At 38.2% G+C, this 18,393-nt stretch overlaps 2 protein-coding genes across 5 annotated transcripts; one reads left to right on the top strand and one right to left on the bottom strand.

Moving 5' to 3' along the window:
- Nucleotides 1–2,824: 2,824 nt before the first annotated feature.
- srrt (serrate RNA effector molecule homolog (Arabidopsis)) lies at nucleotides 2,825–12,389 on the top strand. 4 transcript variants are annotated; one of them, XM_055017352.1, is made up of 20 exons: nucleotides 2,825–2,918; nucleotides 3,564–3,682; nucleotides 4,788–4,916; nucleotides 4,998–5,144; nucleotides 5,253–5,441; nucleotides 7,258–7,427; nucleotides 7,620–7,804; nucleotides 7,885–7,995; nucleotides 8,104–8,266; nucleotides 8,362–8,510; nucleotides 8,618–8,679; nucleotides 8,808–8,886; nucleotides 9,530–9,721; nucleotides 9,831–10,001; nucleotides 10,191–10,344; nucleotides 10,737–10,930; nucleotides 11,098–11,254; nucleotides 11,419–11,511; nucleotides 11,592–11,691; nucleotides 11,838–12,389. In XM_055017352.1, exons 2-20 carry the CDS (start codon nucleotides 3,564–3,566, stop codon nucleotides 11,911–11,913), a joined length of 2,640 nt encoding a protein of 879 aa, XP_054873327.1. In that variant the 5' UTR covers nucleotides 2,825–2,918; the 3' UTR covers nucleotides 11,914–12,389. The 4 variants fall into 4 exon arrangements, with proteins under 4 accessions (XP_054873327.1, XP_054873328.1, XP_023139769.2 ...); XM_055017353.1 differs by having other exon boundaries at nucleotides 11,592–11,702; XM_023284001.3 differs by having other exon boundaries at nucleotides 11,589–11,691.
- A 102-nt stretch (nucleotides 12,390–12,491) lies between these two features.
- Nucleotides 12,492–16,721, bottom strand: mogat3b (monoacylglycerol O-acyltransferase 3b). Its single transcript, XM_023284037.3, has 9 exons — nucleotides 16,698–16,721; nucleotides 16,162–16,286; nucleotides 15,629–15,719; nucleotides 15,407–15,514; nucleotides 14,772–14,842; nucleotides 13,977–14,181; nucleotides 13,506–13,680; nucleotides 13,229–13,413; nucleotides 12,492–13,040 (listed from the first exon to the last, which is right to left on the bottom strand). The coding sequence occupies exons 3-9, from the start codon at nucleotides 15,708–15,710 to the stop codon at nucleotides 12,886–12,888; spliced, it is 981 nt and encodes a 326-aa protein (XP_023139805.1). The 5' UTR covers nucleotides 15,711–15,719; nucleotides 16,162–16,286; nucleotides 16,698–16,721; the 3' UTR covers nucleotides 12,492–12,885.
- Nucleotides 16,722–18,393: the final 1,672 nt, after the last annotated feature.

Here is an 18,393-nt window from a genome sequence, read left to right as displayed (position 1 = left end):
CGACTGATGCAGCTGTCAGGAAAAATGCCACCATCCTCCTTTTTGCTGAAATCGTCTTTCTTGCTTTTCTTGACTACAACTTTTTTTGTGCTTCTGGATTCCAGAATGATTCAAGACCACAATAAGGTAAAGTACAAAATCATACTCTGTTACTTTCATCACTGAGATTTCAATGAGAATGAGTTATTAAATGTAGTGAAAGAAGTATTTGGATTGTAAAGTAAAAATGTTAAACAGTACTGTAAAAAACACTTAATCACAAGTAAAAGTCCTGCATGAATAATCCTGCTTAAGTAAAAATACTTAAGTATTTGCAGCAAAATGTTGTATGTATTAAAATTAAGGTTCTAATTTGGTTCCACTGACTGATTTTATTATTAAATATAACATTATTAGATTCTTAATAATGAAGCATCAGTGTGTCAACAGTACGTTCATGTACAATTTTTAGATACCTAAATGTGAAAGGTAATGAGGTGATTAACGGGAGAGGAAAGATTAAAAACAAAATTCTGATCCTATCATTTCTCCAACTTCTTTCTTTCTTTCTTTCTTTTTTTGTAAGATATTGGATCATTGGAACATTTACTGAAATACAACTACGTGAGACATTTAGAGAGAATATTCACTATTTGGTGGAGCTGTTAACAACTCAGTAACATCTGAAATATGACCCGGACTGCACACTGACATCAGAAGCTCAAAGTGTTGGAAACTGTCGATTTAATCTTTATCAAGGAGTGGAACAGAGATATAAATTATAAGTACCTCAAAGTTGTAGTTGAGTACAGTACTTGACTAAATATGCTTAATATTATATACTATAATAGTGGACATTATATTTCGACATATATTGCATGTGACATTCTTTTGGTCATTGTACATGTTTAAACAGTTTTTAAAAATGGATCTGAATGTTTGCATCAAACACACAACTTGATAGATGATAAATAAAAATGTCCTCTAACTGATAATTACTGCATAATAAACTCTTTGGTTTTTGAATGTCAGATGAAAGAACAGTGTCATAGTTTTAATCAGCTCTGTAACATCCTGCACCATGTAAATGACCAGATCCAGTTAATTCTTTTTACTTTTCACACTATGTTTATGCAATAATGCAATATTTTATAAAAAATAAATAGATTAATAAATATACATAATACATAGCAAACTTCATTGCTGATAGATAGCATTGTAATATTATGTACAATTTTAAACTAGGTAAAGCTAGTGCTTACAGTAGTGTGAAATAACACCATACTGTGGTTGTTTCTCCTGTCTACAGGGTTTTCTGGATAGTCCTTACCGATCGCACATCCTCTCCACTGCTTTGGAAGCCAGTGCTGGACCCAGAGGCAGCTTTGCATATGAATCCATAGATGACCCCTCCTTCCCACAAGTGGAATCTGCATTTATCCTGGAGGATGGAGCACAAACTACTAAAGTGTGGCCACGCGTTATCCTGGATTACATGAGGGACCAGTTAAGGTTCAGAGGAAGGACAAAGAAAGGCACAACGAAAGGATATATTCGGCAGTTCACTGTAAAATGAAAGCTAAATAAAACAGTAGAAAGGAATAATCTATTAAACTATTGCTTGAATGCCAAATCCTTTTATGGTGATTTTTCTTCTTTTCTTACATGTGTTCCACAAAACCACTCATTCACCATTTAATATCTGTACACATGAAAAACAAAATAAAATCATCTCAAACCGGATACCGACTTCATAAAATTAAGATCTGCTAGCGGGCATTTCTCTCAGGCAATATTAAATCAAATTTTTTTTATGTTTCCATGGAGCATTCTTTCCAAGAAATAGTACTAAAAACAGTTTGACAATAAAAGGTAAAAGTGGTCACTGGTGACTCGTGAAAATGTTCATGGAAAAGGGTCTATTTATAATTGAAGCTGAGCTGGAAAATAGAAGAGCATAAGGGGAAATGCTATATTACTTAAATTTTCTCCTTAAATTGAATTTCCAAGAAAGGTTGTTTCTCTTTTGTCTGTGTTGCAGGTTGAGTTTTTGAATTTCACAAGTTATCCAGACAGAAATGAGTTTTTAAAAATGTCAATTACGCAAACACTACCAGTCAAAAGTTTGGACACACCTTCTCATTCAATGATTTTTATTTATTTGTATTGCTTTCTACTTTGTAGATTAATACTGAAGATTAATATTTTTTTGTTTACAACATAACTCCATATGTATTCCTTTATAGTTTTGATGTCTTCAGTATTAATCTACAATGTAGAAAATAATCAAATAAAAACCATTGAATGAGAATGTGTGTCCAAACTTTTGAGTGGTAGTGTATGTCAAAACACTCCTTGGCTGTATTTTGTGACATACAGACTTTTAAATCAGTTTTTCTGTACCTTTCATTTTCACATCCATATAATATAGGCCTTTATTTTAGATTCTACTGCTTTTGCAATGATAGCAAATATGTCTCAGTTTTGAGACAATGTGTATGAAATTAGGAATCAGAATACATCAGTTTTACAAAATGTTACAACATATACATGTACAAACATGTACAAAATGCTACATTAAAAACACAAGGATTTCACTTTTAATTAAGTGTAAACAACATATAGTTTTAATGAACAGTTGCAACAAACTAATGCATAATATATGATACTGGCAAACAGTTTGAAATAAGTTTAGTATAGTTTTTAAGAGTAAAACTGTAGGTTTATAGCACAGACTGTATAAAAAGTATACGTTTGCATTTTATATTAACATATATATTTTATATACGGTCTGTAGTGTAAATGCTGACTGACCTCCGTACCAGCAGGTGGCGGTAAATCCACATTTAGTTGTTTGCTGACTGCAGAACCACACCAAGAAGAAGAGGTGACAGCGAGGGCGACGCACGCTAGTATTGTTCAAGCAGGAAATAAATCAGGTAGTAGATTGTTTTGTTTGTGTTGTATCACATATGTCAACTGAGGTTAAACTTATAATTAAGCTTGTTATTTGGAAAATGACTGCTCTGTAGCTTAAGACCAACTGGAAGGTAAATTTTCAGCTAGCTTCCCCAGCTAGCGTGTTAGCTAAGGTAGCAGCCTGGATAAAATTCGCTGTCCTGCACCTAAACAGTAATGTAGAAACTTTGTTTCGAGTAGGAGAGCCAAACATTTATCTACATATATGTTACCCGTTTAAAATGTCATATTCTTTGGTCATTTTGAGATACAAGTATTATGCTATCAGGGAGTGTTGTGCAAGACAAAGACGCAACCGACAGCAGTTTACACAAGCTGTGTTTTGCAGGCCACCAGCGGACTTAAACACAGTATGTTTTACTGTTTTACTACTGCGAGTCTGTGTGTATGAGTGCCTTCTTCTAAAACCATTTGAATCATGGAGTACAAATACGTATATTTGATATTTGTGTGTTTTCATCACAGGTTTCTGTATGGGAAATCGCCGTCTTCTTGCTAGCACACTCCATGTAACAGCACTGTGCCAATAATATCAGTACGTTTAGGCTTCCTTACAATGACTGAGCTCTCAGTTTAACCTAAGTTTGCTTTCTCTGTTCACGGAGATGGGAGACAGTGATGACGAGTATGACCGCAGGAGGAGGGACAAATTCAGACGGGAGAGAAGCGACTATGACCGCTCAAGAGAGAGAGAGGACAGACGCAGAGACGACTGGAACGACCGGTGAGAAGACATGATGAAAAACCTCAGACAGCCTTCAGTCATATCTAAGATACAGCTGAGTTGTGGCTGTGTGGTAGGCAGTTCTGGACAATGTCTTTTTTTGGTTAAATGCCACTTTTCTGACATATGGTGTGATTATGATTTGCAATGTTCTTTATTAAAGTCAAACCTAAGTTTAATATTCACTATTTGAAACAAGGGATGAAGCATTACCATGAGAGACACCTTCAAAAGCGTGACTAACACAAGCAGGTTGGCATAACTTTGAGATGTACTGCAAAATTGTATGAAGTGGCTGTTGGATAATGATACTGGGCTTGTGTCAGTAGAACCGCATCAAACATGTCTGAATCACGGAGCAGGCCTATACATTGATGAATAGACAGGCATGAACAACCACCGAAGGTTTAACTTCCTCAAATATAGTTAAATTTTATTGTTGCATTAATTTAATTTTTTATATAGCCACACCTCATATGCTATTTTAAAGGCTTTGCAATTTACCACTTGTGTATTTTCAAATTTAATTCTGAAACTGATTAATTGTTAAGGCCTACCTTCTGGTGCACCACCAATGATTGAAACTGATATTGACTTAGACTGACTTTATTAATCCCCAGGGGGAAATTCTGTTTTTACAGCAGCGGGGTATTTAACAACAACAAGACACAGAACATTAGGTCAGGTATAAAGTGATGGTAACATAAAATAAACTAAAATAGATTAAAATAAAATAGAAAAGAAAAAATTAACAATATATACAAGAATATACAGAGTGATATAGAAATGTGCAAATGAACATAACATGCAAATGAGGATGTGTTTTAATGTGCAATGATATAAATAGCTGCAGATCATTTACAGATTTAATGAATAACATTTAGAATTTAAAGTGTCCAGTATGTACAGTGGTTCAGTCAGCAGGCAGAGTGATAAAGTCTTTTTGTGAACTGCTTGACGCAGACATATTAAAGAGTCTTATTGCTGTGGAGAGGAATGACCTTCTGTAATGTTCCTTGGAGCAGCGGGGTTGTATCGGCCTGTTGCTGATATTAGAAATTTCTTCCCTGTTTCATGTTTTCTCTTGTTTCTCTGAAATGGCCAGGGAGTGGGACAGAGGCAGGGAACGACGTAGCCGTGGAGAGTACCGGGATTATGACAGAGGTCGGAGAGAGAGATTTACCCCGCCCCGACACGACATGAGTCCCCAGCAGAAACGCATGAGAAGAGACTGGTGAGATTAGCGGCAGCACTGTTGTACAATCTTTACAACTGGTGTCTTCTTTCCACCTAACGTCTTATCTGTCCCTCACAGGGATGATCATGGGGGAGACCCCTACCGTGGGGGATACGACTTGGGGTATGGTGGTGGAGGAGGACCCAGCTATGGCCCCCCACAGCACTGGGGCCATCCTGACCTGCACCTCATGCAGCCTCATCAGGGCATCCCCATTCAGGCTAGGTAAGAGATGTAATCAACATTCAGTGAATTTAAGTCTTAACATCTTCAGCGATTTATTTTGTAGTTCTAATACAATTAGATATGTTTTTTTTGTCTCTCTTCCATTAGGCTTGGTAACATCCATGACATGGACTTGGGCCCTCCCCCTCCAATAATGAAGAGCTTTAAGGAATTTCTGCTGTCCCTAGATGATTCTGTGGATGAGACCGAAGCAGTCAAACGTTATAATGAGTACAAGATTGACTTCCGCCGACAACAGATGCAGGACTTCTTTTTGGCTCATAAAGATGAAGAGTGGTACGATCTCAGTTGTCCATATTACATAAGATCTAATCGTGACAGCTTTTCACGTGGTTGTATTGCAATCATTTTTTGCATAGACGTACTATAGACATTTAGTCCTTGATTGTCATCACCAAACACTGACAATTATTGTCATTGAATCATTATTAATTTTAGATGTAACTGTTTTTTAAATAAGAATCTTACAGGTCGGGCCTGGTCCTATATGATGGGCTCTCCTTTGGATATCATGCATAAATTGTAGCATAATGTTTACATATTTTTACATAAGTAATTGATTCAAATATGTGCATCAAAGCAAGAAACTTGAGAATACAGCACCATCACTTAAGACTTTCTGATAAACTCTGATAAAATCAAATAACCGAAGGGCATTGGGTCAGTTTTGCTCATGTAGTAGGACCAGGCACACAATTACTTTGTTATTACTTAATTCTGTTACGTTTGTTGTTGGTCATAAAATAAGAAAATCAACCTAGAGTCACTATTATCCCACTTGTCATTATTTTGTTTCATTATAAGTGTTGTGGGACTTTCGACAGAGTGTTCCTTTGGTAATAATGCAACTAAAAGCTTGACTCTCTCAGACATGAAATTTATTTATAGTTAACTGCTCCATTATGTTTTGCAGTTAAGTGTCTAAATTCCGTTCACAATCATGTAACTGAAATACTGAAGTTAAATTCTTTGCTCAGTTACATGTAGCTTTGACCAAAAAGTCATCTTCGTTCTCTGGATTGATTTTCTTATTTGGCATGACTCAAGATTCACAGTTGTTTGCTGTCTGTTAATGCTTATTACACTTATTTCACAGGTGTCATGCAAAATTGTTGTGTTTTGACATAACCCATTTTTCTTCCCTTCATTTCTACTACTCCGTTGACGCCGATGTTTTTTCAAGATGAAAAAAAGTGGAACTCATCCGCAAGAATCGGTCTTAGACAGCAAGGGCTTGCACTGCGCACAATGCAGTTGCTCTTAGACACACAGTACCAGGGATTTTAGATAGACAGCCTAGTAGTCTTCCACACGTGGAGAATTTTTTTTCTTGTTTTATGCTTTTTCTACACGATTTTCTTTTTACATTTGGATCAAATCGATACCCAAAACCGAATTTGTGTGTATACAGACACACCACTGGGGTGAAGTGGATCGCATTTTCACAGAAGAAACCCCCCTCTCTGTATTTATTTGTTATTAAACTGGCAGAACAAAAGGTAACTGTAGTCCACTCAATGATAAACATTTTTAATGTGACATTCTGAATATGTGAATGCTTCATTTTGTAATCTCTCTTGTTATATTTTCCCCTTATTTTTTGGTGAGTTTAACTCAAACCTTCTCATAATAAGAATTATAATTAATCATCATAATCACAGTCAAAACATGCATACACCGAAAGGTAGCTACAAGGACTAGGCTACACAGAGGACAAATTACAATCTTGTCAGATGTAGAGATACTTCATTTTTTTTGGACTGTATTTGGCATCTTTACTTTCCTCAAGAAACAACGCACCAATCTGGATTTGAGATATATATATATATATATATATATATATATATATATATATATATATATATATATATATATATATATATATATATATATATATATATATATAAAAAAACTTGTTTAATAGACAGAAATTATAATATGCACAACAAACACATTTCTCAATGCAATGTTATGACTTCACAGATGTGACATTGGTATATAATGTGTGTTCGTTCTCTAACTTTTGCAACCCGTTCATCCCCACCCCCATCATTCCCTCCCCACTTTTTTTGGACCCCAACTCTGGACACAGGTTCAGGTCCAAGTATCACCCAGACGAGGCCAGCCGACTTAAGGCAGAGGCCCAGAGTGCCCTGAACAATCGTCTGAATGTCTTTATGTTCCTGTTGGAGAATGGCTGGTTTGACAATGTGTCCCTGGATATTGAACAGACCCCAGCAATCATCAAGGTTCTAGATGCAGGTGAGGCCTGAGAAATAATTTCAAGAGTACTGTTGACATGTGGAGTCAGTACTCTTACTTGTTTCTACAATGTGTTTCTATTTTTGCAAAGTTTTTAAAATCCTAACAGTGCAAAATAAGTAATGGACACTCCTTAAAGAGAAGATGCTGCCATTAGTTGGCTGAACCATAAACCCTATTGTTTGCCCTCAGCTGTGATAAAAATGGAAGGAGGGACGGATCATGATCTTCGTATCCTGGACCTGCCATCTGAAGAGGAGGAAGAAAGGGAGAAGTCTGCATCTGCTTCAGGAGGCGCTGAACCTCCCAAAAGAGAAGACCTCAAAACTCTGGGGGTTGACCGCAAGCCATCAGTAGAGAAAGACAAAAATGAGAAGGTAGGTGTTGTTCTCCATTAGTCAGGTCATCCAGCAGAGTTTTTGTGGTGCTGTGTTGATGATGGTGAACTCTGCCACAGGAGGAGGGCGACTCTGCCAGCACAGAGAGGGCGGCCACAGCAGAAGGGGAAAATGTGAAAGAAGAGGCAGAGAAGGAACCTGCTAAAGAAGAAATACCTGAACCCAAGAAAGTTAGTTTTGCATCAGTTATTTAAAGTATTTGATAACAAAAGACAGAAATTTAATAGCGCTAAACTAACACTAATTGCGCTAATTGTTCTCTTTTTAAAATTTTTTAGCCAAGAAGGAAGAGGAAGCGCAGTGGAGACAGTGATGATGAAGCCAGCGCCTCCGAGAGTGACTCAGACTCAGATTCAGACTCCAACTCCAACTGCTCTGACAAACCTATGAAGAAAGAGGAAGAGGTGGAAGACAAGGACGAGGAAGAAGAGGAGGGTGAAGGTGAGGAATCAAAGTTGTATTGTCAGATTTTTATTTTCAGAATGAACATCTTCAATCGTCCCTACCAATCTGCTTTTTCACATTTAATGGTTTAGAGGAGAAACCAAAGGAGAACTCTGAGGAGGAAAAGAAGGAAGAAAAGAAGCCCAAAGATGACTCCCCCAGACCACGGCCTCTCCACAGGACTTGTTCTCTGTTCATGAGGAGCATTGCTCCCACCATTTCCAAGGCTGAGATTATTGCTGTGAGTTGAAGACAGGACGTTGATGTTGATGGCTCCATAGATGTCAAATCACTGAATAGTTTGTGTCTTGTTTAAACTCAATCTCCACATCTGTTTTTTTCTCTCAGCTGTGTCGACGATACCCGGGGTTTCTACGTGTTTGCTTGTCTGACCCGCATCCAGAGCGCAGGTTGGTTTAGAAAACACATTCTTCTAAGTTGCTACACTTGCTTATTTCACTGTGAGTAGTAAAGAAATAATTCTGATTATCACTTTGGCCAGAATTTGCAGTTCTAAAATCAGTTTGTGATGTTTCAGGTTTTTCAGACGTTGCTGGGTGACATTCGACCGAAGTGTCAACATTAAAGAGGTCTGCTGGAACCTTCAGAACATTCGAGTAAGTGCACCCGTCTTAACTGTTTACACTGTTGTTCTTCTTTCTGTCCTTCTGTGCCGCATTGGAGGGAAATGTGGAATCGCCAAGTGTTGCAAAAGAGTTTTGTGTTTAAGCGATGAAGCCCAAGATAACCTGCAGTTATTTGTTGTGTTTTTGTAACTTTGAAATAGTGGTTTTCGATATGTGTAAATCAGAATGTTGCTGGGATCTATTTTTTCTGTTGACCATGACCACATTATTGACCAGACAGCAAGGGGCACACACTGCAGACCATGCAGTTGCTGCTAGATTTTTTTTCCTGTTTTATACTTTTCCTGCATAATTTTTAAAAATATTTGGTTCAAATATGTGTCCCAATACTGAATTTGTGTGGATCACACTTTCACAGATCAAACCTACTGGTCTGTATTTATTTATCACTAGACTGGCTGAACAGAGCCTAACTGTAGTCCATTCAGTGAGGACCATTTTTAATGTGACATGACAGTATGACACAGATTATTTTGTCAGTGAATCAGAGCTGCAGTGTAAGCTGTAGTGAGAAGAGCACCAGACATGCCTTTTGTTTTTTTTATCACTTGTGGAATCTGCCAAATAGCAGTTGAGGCCATTAAATGTCTCTTTTACTCTTCACCTTTTACAGCTGCGAGACTGTGAACTGGCACCAGGAGTGAACAGGGACCTGGCTCGGAGAGTGCGTAATGTAAATGGCATCACTCAGCACAAGCAAGTCCTCCGCAATGACATCAAGCTGGCTGCCAAGCTCATTCATGCTTTGGATGAAAAAGGGGACCTGTGGACCATCAAGTCTCAGGAAGAGGGGCAGAACACTGAGGTACAGTAGTGATTCATACGCATTTGCTTTGTGCGCACAGTTTAGCACACTGTTTTCTGTCTTACCATTAGTGAGTTACTCATTTGCGTGTGGTTTGTGATTTTCAAAGCTGCCAGCTCAGAACCCCATCTTGAAGAATATTACTGATTACCTGATAGAGGAGGTGAGTGCAGAGGAAGAGGAACTCCTCGGCTCTGGGAGTGGAATGGATCCTGAGGAGAGCACCAAGGAAGGAAACCCTGCTGAGACGACTGTAGAGAGGGATGACAAACTAGCCAAGGTCTCACTTTTGCACATAGGAATTTATATGCAGTATCTTTTTAAATTATACATTAAATTTGATTTGTTTACTCTCTACTCTCTTTGTGATTTTACTACTTGTGTCTTTGATGTACTGTGCTTTTCGTTACGATTACTGGATGAAACAGGCCAATGTATTAAATATAATCGCTTCTTTGCCATGTTTCAGGTTTTGGACCGTTTGGCCTTATATCTGCGTATTGTGCATTCAATTGACTACTACAACACCTGTGAATACCCTAGTGAGGATGAAATGCCCAATCGTTGTGGCATGATTCATGTACGCGGACCAATTCCTCCTAATCGCATCACACATGGAGAAGGTCAGTGTGTTTTTCTGCACCACAGAGAAAAAAGTAAATGCGTTGTTGCCGATATAGTGGTAACTGACGCAAGTTGATTATATATTGTCCAATCTAGTGTCCACAGGCTCATGTGGAATTCTGCTCCAGTTTCTTAACAACTTGAACGATGTTTAAACATCCATATGCTACACTTCACAGTTCCTTTTCTGCATGGATGTTTGAAAGTTGTAGTATTTTGTGTAGAATGTGCAGTGTCTGTGGAAAAAGAACACATTTTGTGTGGTGACATACTGGTGGCCAGATGGGTTAAAGTCCTGATTGGGTCCTTGAAAAGCTATGGCTTCTATCATTCATATAAACTTTGTCACATCATTTGACACCTCTCATACTTTCCTGGTAACTTTAAACAGTGCAACAGTGGCAGAAGATGATGGAGGAAAAGCTGATTCCTTTGTTCAGTTTAAAAGAAATCTTGTCTGAGGAAGAGGCAGCAAAGATGGGCCGCAAGGATCCTGAAGAGGAGGTTGAGAAGTTTGTCTCTGCCAATACTCAAGAGCTGGGAAAGGACAAATGGCTCTGTCCTCTAAGTGGCAAGAAATTTAAGGTGAGCGCTTGCAAAGCAAAATATGTAGGAAAATAAAGAGCTGTAATTTGAGTTTTATTAAATCTATTTAAAGAAATGTTTTGATTACTTTTTTGTGCTGCAGAACAATAATGGGCATACCCATACATATTCATTACCTGTATTTTATATTTCAAATCACTTTCTAGGGTCCAGAATTTGTACGGAAGCACATTCTTAACAAACATGGTGATAAAATTGAAGAAGTGAAGAAAGAGGTGGCATTCTTCAACAATTTCCTGATGGATGCTAAGAGGCCGTCACTTCCAGAGATTAAACTTCCTCCTCTTCCAGGCCCAGGTCAAGGTCAGCACAGCATTTCTGCATAATCAACTCACATACTCATCATAAACTTTGAGTTCTTCAGCAGAAGATAAACAGAATGAATTAACTGGTATGCTGTTATGCACTGAGGCTTTTGAATGAAAATAATGAGCTCATTTGTGTCTGTGGTTGGTTTTGTGTTACAGGTTTGCTTTCTCCCAGTATGCCATTTCCTCCTCAAGGTCCCCAGGGTCCAATGGGCTTTGGACAGCCTCGTCCACCCCTGATGGGCTATGGTGGTATGTTCTGACTGCATTATTTATTATGCAGATCATGAGAACGTGTCAGACAAAAACTGTTAACCGCTTCATTACAGCAGGCGGACCTCCGTACCCCCCCAACCAATATGGAGGAGGCAGAGGCAACTATGACAACTTCCGTGGACAAGGTGGCTATCTGGGAAAGCCACGCAACATCAGGTGAGAGCACTGTACGTGCGATCTTAATTTTGCTATGAGCGGTCTTCATTTCCTGGTACTGGGAAAGTTTAAACTCTGTTTTAAATCTCACTTCCTTCTTCCTCTCTGGCTGTTTCTTTTTCTTCTTACACCCTCAACCATCTCAGAATGTCACGAGGTGATCCACGCAACATCATTGAGTATCGTGACCTGGATGCACCCGATGATATGGACTTCTTTTAGAAAGTTCACTTGTTAGTCTCTGTCTTGGCTCTTCACCCGTGTTGTGTTCCGCTCGCTTTTTGTAGTAGTTAGATTGTTTCTCTTCTTAAATATTTCATTTTGTAACTATTGTGCAACCAGAACAAACTGATGTACTGCTGAAAACTGGTTCCTAAATAAAGTTGTGATCAAACTACAATAATATGCATTGAATGACTTGTCAAGTAAAATAATATTGTGTGTGACTTTAGACAGATCAGAGCAGACAGATGATACAGAAAAGCAGCCAGTCAGACTTTTTGGATGAGATACTGATGAAGAAAATCCGCCCAGGAAGTTCATCCCAGACGCTTCATATCCTTTAGTGGTCAGGTCACTTCAAAACGTAGGATCAAGGTTAGAACTATATCCAGTGGTTATTGAGAGGGACAGATGATGTTTGTAAAGTTATATTTTGTGTACTGATAGAAACACACATATTAAACTGTCCAGCTGTTTCCAATTGTTTGATTTTCAGTGAGATTCAGTAATTTGTATTTTTTTTTATGCACCAGTGGGAGTACTTTTATACAGCAAATTAAACAAAAAAAGAGGCAACACACATTTTGACGTAATTTATTTTTTGAAATACATGGTCTTTCATTCCTAGTATCTAAATCTTCTGTCAACACTTAGAATTGTGCAAATGTTTGTGTGTTGTGAACATCATGCCATGCCATATACAGTGTACCAATACATTTCCACTGTTTTGCAAATATAGGACTCCCATTTAAGGGCCCCTCACATCATAATTATTGCTTTCAGCATATATTAATGTTACATATTTTCAAATACAGTCATAATTTACAATATGGACATAGAAATCTATGACATCAATATATTACAGGAGATAAAGTCCATCACATCAGATCCATACCGCAAGTCACACTTCCACAAAGCCACATTAAAGCAGGAAATAAAAACAGCTGTGCAGTCCATGTGAAACTGGAGTGTTTAAATGATCCGAAGCTCATGACCTTCCGACAGTCCACAGCTGACTTTGTGCTCATGGAATAGTTTAGATAGTCCCTCCATGTAAAGTTTGTGGTAGTGATCAACCTCCTCGTCAGTTGGTGTAGCACGTTTTGGCACCGAGATTGGACTTCCCACTGAAAATAGTGATTTATGACAATACATTAGGCTCATGTTTGAGGAGATTCTCACTCACGGGTCATGGCAATCCTAGGAGTCTCAGTAAAAATTAACTGGACTTCTCTGTTAGGTTCCAGGAGAAGTTTGACCTCTCATCTAGTTTTATATTAAGTTAGTTTTATATGTATAATAATGACCTACTCACCAACAGTTGTGACTGGAGTCCTGTAGGGCAGAAAAGCGAAGCGCTCACCAACAAATAGACATGGGGCAAAACCCATGATCTTTTTAAATAAGTCCTGTAACTTGCGACCGAGACCTCCCTCTGAGAAAACTACCTGCTGAAAGAGTTCATTCTCTCCAAATGAATAAACAGGCACCAGATCAGCCCTGCGGAAGAGCATCAGAGATTATGTGAGTGTTCAGTATTGGTGATGCTAACTGATGGCTGTTATTTCACTGTGTTCTGAGAGTGTTCTCACCCAAACTCAAGGGCCACCCTGACAAATCCCTTTCTTTGCTTCACAACCACTGTGTTGACTCCAGGAGACGATGCCAGAGACTCAGCAGCACCGCCTACAATAATCACTACTGCATTGCCTTTGCCCCTTTTTGAAAGATGGTGGATAAGGCTTGGTTTGCTGACTGGAGAAATGTCTAATCAAAGTAAGAGAATCAACAGTTCAGCTGATGGAGACTGGTTTTCTTTAAAGACGAGCAAAAACGGAAAGGACAGTTGTAAAAAGACTTGATAAAACATGTTCATTGTTAGATGGATTGTTGCCACAGTCAAGTTCTCTGCATGTCTACGCTCTTAATAGGTTGAATTTTATGTTTGTCCTGATTCCAAATACATTGCATTTTATGCAATTTTGACAGCACCAACAGATCTGAGACTCAGTAACAGGTAGAAATTGTTGGCTTCCATTTGCAATTGAACTTGTTATAAATACCTGCACACATTAAGTACTCCCTAAAGAGTGGAATCCTGAAAAGACCAGCCAGTATCGCCAGAGTGGGTCGCACCCCAGGAAATGCTTCCGTGAAGCCACAGCTGTCTGTACTGAAGCAGGCAAAGGCTCCAGCACTCATGATACCATGAGGATGACAGCCTAAGACGTAGTTTTTGTTTGGATTCAGCTCCGCTGTCTTCACTAACTGAGCAAGAAAATTGACACAAGAAGATTAACGTAGTTGATTACAGTCAGCTGTTAATCATAAAACCAAACCCAATTTCACTGTGCATTATCTGATTAAATGAGCGATTAAAGAGCAGACTTTCATGTTAACTGGTTCTTGCAGGCATTTGACTGGGAGAGTTAATAAAAGAGTTCTGATTAAAGGTCTCAAAAATAAAGTGCTCATTACATTGACTTTTGTCTCATATGTAATACCAAACCTGCCTCAATACAGAATCCCAGTAGACAATACCAGGGTTTTAAGTACCCAGTACCTGGAGAATGCATAGAAGTAAATGAGCAAAAGTCTTTGTAATTTTTCCCAAATTGAAATCCTTGCAAAATTGTAAAATATAACTTAATTCCTGCACATTTTATTGAGTTTGATTAAGCTTTTATCATGATTCCACTGAGTATAGAAATTGTTCTGAGTGAACTCTACACAAAGCATATTGTTTCTTGAGATTTAGCTGCCAGTGTAAAAAACATTCATGTGTTAAAACCAAATAGTCAAATCAGATTATGAGAATGTCAAATATGAAAAAAAAATGGTGCAAGACACAAACTTACTTTAATAGGAAAAAAGTCTCTGTAGTGCTCCCAGACCCTCCACTTCCTCACAAACGTTTTTCTCCTGCCCCCTGATGGAGACATTGGAAATCAGTTTAATACTGCACATTAACTACATACAGTATGATTTTTTTATACTAGTTATCATAGTATGCTGTTTTTGCTTTAAGTGTACAAAAAAAATCTACACAGATTGTGTCCAAATGTCGTAGCATGCGACTTATGAGCAAGTGTGTTTGCAGTGGAAAAATAAAATATACTGAAAACGGATCAACATGCATGTATCTGCAAACCCAGTGTTTGTTGAACGTGCTGTTAATGGACACAACTCACTTCACAGAGGAAATGACAGCACTAGTCACAGCTGTTTTCCCATCACTGGCAATTTGTCCTAATGTTTTTCACCTGTGACCAGCTCTTCCATTTCCTGTGCGCAATGCATCCTGGGAAAATAACCCATCAACAGCAAACTAAAAAAGTTTGGCAAACTGTCGTGTGCATCATGTGTAACCTTTATTTTGACACTCCTGCGATGTGAACACACTACATACCTGTGTAGAACTATTATATAGTATAGAATTGTGACGCTGTATTATACTATTTTCACAGAAAGTTGAAGGATTTAATTCTCCTACCTCTTTCAGGGGTTTGCCAGTCCACCACCAGCCACGCAAAGGACAGAGCGGACAGTGGCCACAAAGAGGTAAACATCAGATACACCATCAAGATAATACAAGCCACTCCTGAAGTTGGATGTTTATCGGGCCGTGTTGGTTCATACGTTGGGGAAACAGATTTGTTACATAAGGTCAATTAATCAATACAATGTTGTTTAAGGGAAAAAAATAAGGTCTTACCCAAGAAGAGAAAGGATAGCACCCATTGCAGAATACTTATTGCCTCTATAAATTCCTTCAATTTCGTCTTTTCCTTAGTCATTCTTGAAACCTGGTGGTCACACCATCATCATTCAGCAATCAATAACCTTTGTAAGCTGGTCTTTCATACAGTAAAGGATATGGAAATACAAGTAATATATTTTGTACCAATGAAAACGACAGAGGTTGCTTTATCCAAAATAGTAATAAAATGCATGACAAATGTCTTTATGACAAAGAACATATTGCATTGGTAATCAGCGTGTGATCCTACTCATCCCTTAGGGAAGAAAGAGACCTAACCACTTGCAAGGCGTGCAGCATCATGATCAAATGATTCACTTATGAACAAGCTTACAGGCAAACTCAGGCACAAGATTTTAATTTGCTCACAAATAAAACTTTGATCAGTCAGGCTGGTAGGAATGCAGAACACATTGGCTTAGAATCATTTAGACTACATAAAACAGCTTTTATGATACCACTGCTGAGCATAAAATGAAGTACTTTACCTTACTAGAGTTTATTCCGAAGTTAATTTGAATGAATGCAGATTCGCCGCGATTCCACAGCTCAGCACAATGCACTTTGACCAGATTGTGTAAAGTAGCTGATAACAAAGCCACTTCCCCTGATACTTTGACACACAAGCAAGGGTGTTAAAGATAAACACAGACACGTTTTATAGTTGAATACTTTGCGTATTAGATCTTTGTAACATCGCATATCGTGAACTCCTTAGTTTTTGGTCACCTTAGTGATCAACAGTGTTACATATCCTTCTGTTCAGTTGGTGTTTTTCAGTTTAAAGGAATTGGGATTGAATGATATTTTTTGGTTTTCTCTGAGTAAGATTTTGATTTATAAAAATGCAGACTGTCCTATAAATCTTCTCATGAACTGACACAGCTTCTCCTGTTTTAGTAACATAATACACATACATTCTGAGGCTGTGTTTCCCTCTTGCCAGAAATACTTAGACAAAAAAAGGATCATTAGCACTAATAATATTCCTGCCCACTGAATAACTCAGTGCTATTTTCTTTACCTGAGATAAGCCACAGTTGTTGAAGCGCTTCCTGCAGATACTCACAATACAAGAGTTTCGGGAAGTGAAAAGATTCTGCTCTGTGAGCCAATGGAGGACTTTTAATGTAGAATGGAATGACGTAGGAGAGGAAGTGTTGAGCAAACAGCAGCAATGACAAACATAACTGAGCAAGGACTGTATTAGAAAACAAGTAGAATTTCCTTCATGTTAGGATGTCTCATTCTTTTTTGTGTGAACAAATGTCATATCTCTCATATTTCATTGTTGGATCAAGAAGCTTGTGATAGAGAATCTTATGCTTAATTTGATAAATAAGTAAGCAGATATTTCCCAAATCACAGTTTTACCCATACTTTGCATGTACGAATCAACACCAGTATGTATCACAGAGTAGACGTAAAGCTCTGAACATGTTGTTGAAGACCGCCTGTGGTGAACATCATGTTTTCACATTGTAAACACGTCCTTATGGAGTTTATTTATATGCTGGAAGACATGTGGCTCAAAAATGAATCTATGCATGGACAGCCCTGGTATTACATACTTCTTAGTAGCTGTTTATTTTTGTTCACTTGGTGGGACATATGGGCCAACCACAAATCTTACACAAACAAACTCTATTCAGGCTCAAACTGCACTTGAAGCACTACACGGACAGTATGTCAGCTCTGAATTTTACTGATCAAAAACACAAAAATATTAATTCAATCCATTCTTTTTAACATAGGGGACTTTTGTAGTATTTTGTGTGGTAAGAGTATTTTAAATGATATTTTATAGTATATTTTATTGATTTTTGTAGGTTTTTTTTGTTGTTCCCAGCGTACAGCATCTCTGCAATAGAATGGACGAAATTAAGTGACAAATTATGCACTATATTGGGAATTATAATGGGCAGATTGAGACAGGATCCATTGATTCACAATTCAGTGTGTCCACCATGTGCATCATGTAGACACACACATCTGCGACGCGTAGTTACTGAGGTTGTTGTGTTGTTGCTGCTTAATGAGTGTCCCGCTCTTTCTGAAGGGTTTGGTGGAGTTGACGGACATTTTGCTGGACAGGATCACATTGTTGGACACATCCATCCAAAGCATCATGTTTCAGATTGTCTGTCGTACCGTGCTGTCTGAAATGATTTCGTAGAAGAGAAATGGTGAAGTTGTGGACAGTTCTGACATGACAGCATCCAGCATGCCAACAGCTTGTTATTGTCCTTCTCTTGTCATGTGTGGCGTCATTTCATTTGGAAGGAGCTGCATTTTAAAGTGTCCTTCATTAGTTACCAGTCAAAGGAGTTTCTTATCTTATCATTGTCTTTTTAACCCTCATTTGAACTCACTCGGTGTGCATAGCTGGGCTTTATTGAACCCTTCTTTAATCATAACAATTGAAATTAGACTTTTTTTGAAGACCATATGCATGCCGTGTTCATATTTTCGTTCAGCGTACTTTGACCCATATCTTGAGAAAGTTGGATCTTTGGACTTTGGCTTGAATTTACTGTACAACTTGACAGTCCAAAGATTCCACTGATTCACATGATTAGAGATGGACCTCCTAATCTCTTACCTCATATTTTTACAACTCAGAGGGTCACTTTGCCTTTCACTGTGCTCACCTATATAGTCTTCCTTAGACTTTAGGGGGCGTGTCAGTCTCACACAGGCCATGTGTTGGCTAACCGGTC

Source organism: Amphiprion ocellaris, chromosome 14 (assembly GCF_022539595.1).
Source record: "Amphiprion ocellaris isolate individual 3 ecotype Okinawa chromosome 14, ASM2253959v1, whole genome shotgun sequence".
Classification (NCBI taxonomy): domain Eukaryota; kingdom Metazoa; phylum Chordata; class Actinopteri; family Pomacentridae; genus Amphiprion; species Amphiprion ocellaris.
The sequence above is the reverse complement of the archived record's forward strand: the minus strand, read 5'-3'. Positions and strand labels throughout refer to the sequence as shown.

Excerpts from the sequence above, each read along its gene's own strand:
- srrt (XM_023284001.3), top strand. The coding sequence starts at position 3,564 with ATGGGAGACAGTGATGACGAGTATGACCGCAGGAGGAGGGACAAATTC. Across the intron at positions 9,722-9,830 it reads AAGAGGGGCAGAACACTGAG|CTGCCAGCTCAGAACCCCAT; the intron begins GTACAGTAGTGA and ends TGATTTTCAAAG. Across the intron at positions 10,931-11,097 it reads TAAGTGGCAAGAAATTTAAG|GGTCCAGAATTTGTACGGAA; the intron begins GTGAGCGCTTGC and ends ATCACTTTCTAG.
- mogat3b (XM_023284037.3), bottom strand. The coding sequence starts at position 15,710 with ATGACTAAGGAAAAGACGAAATTGAAGGAATTTATAGAGGCAATAAGT. Across the intron at positions 14,182-14,771 it reads GAGACTTTTTTCCTATTAAA|TTAGTGAAGACAGCGGAGCT; the intron begins GTAAGTTTGTGT and ends TTTCTTGCTCAG. Across the intron at positions 13,041-13,228 it reads GACTCCAGTCACAACTGTTG|TGGGAAGTCCAATCTCGGTG; the intron begins GTGAGTAGGTCA and ends CACTATTTTCAG.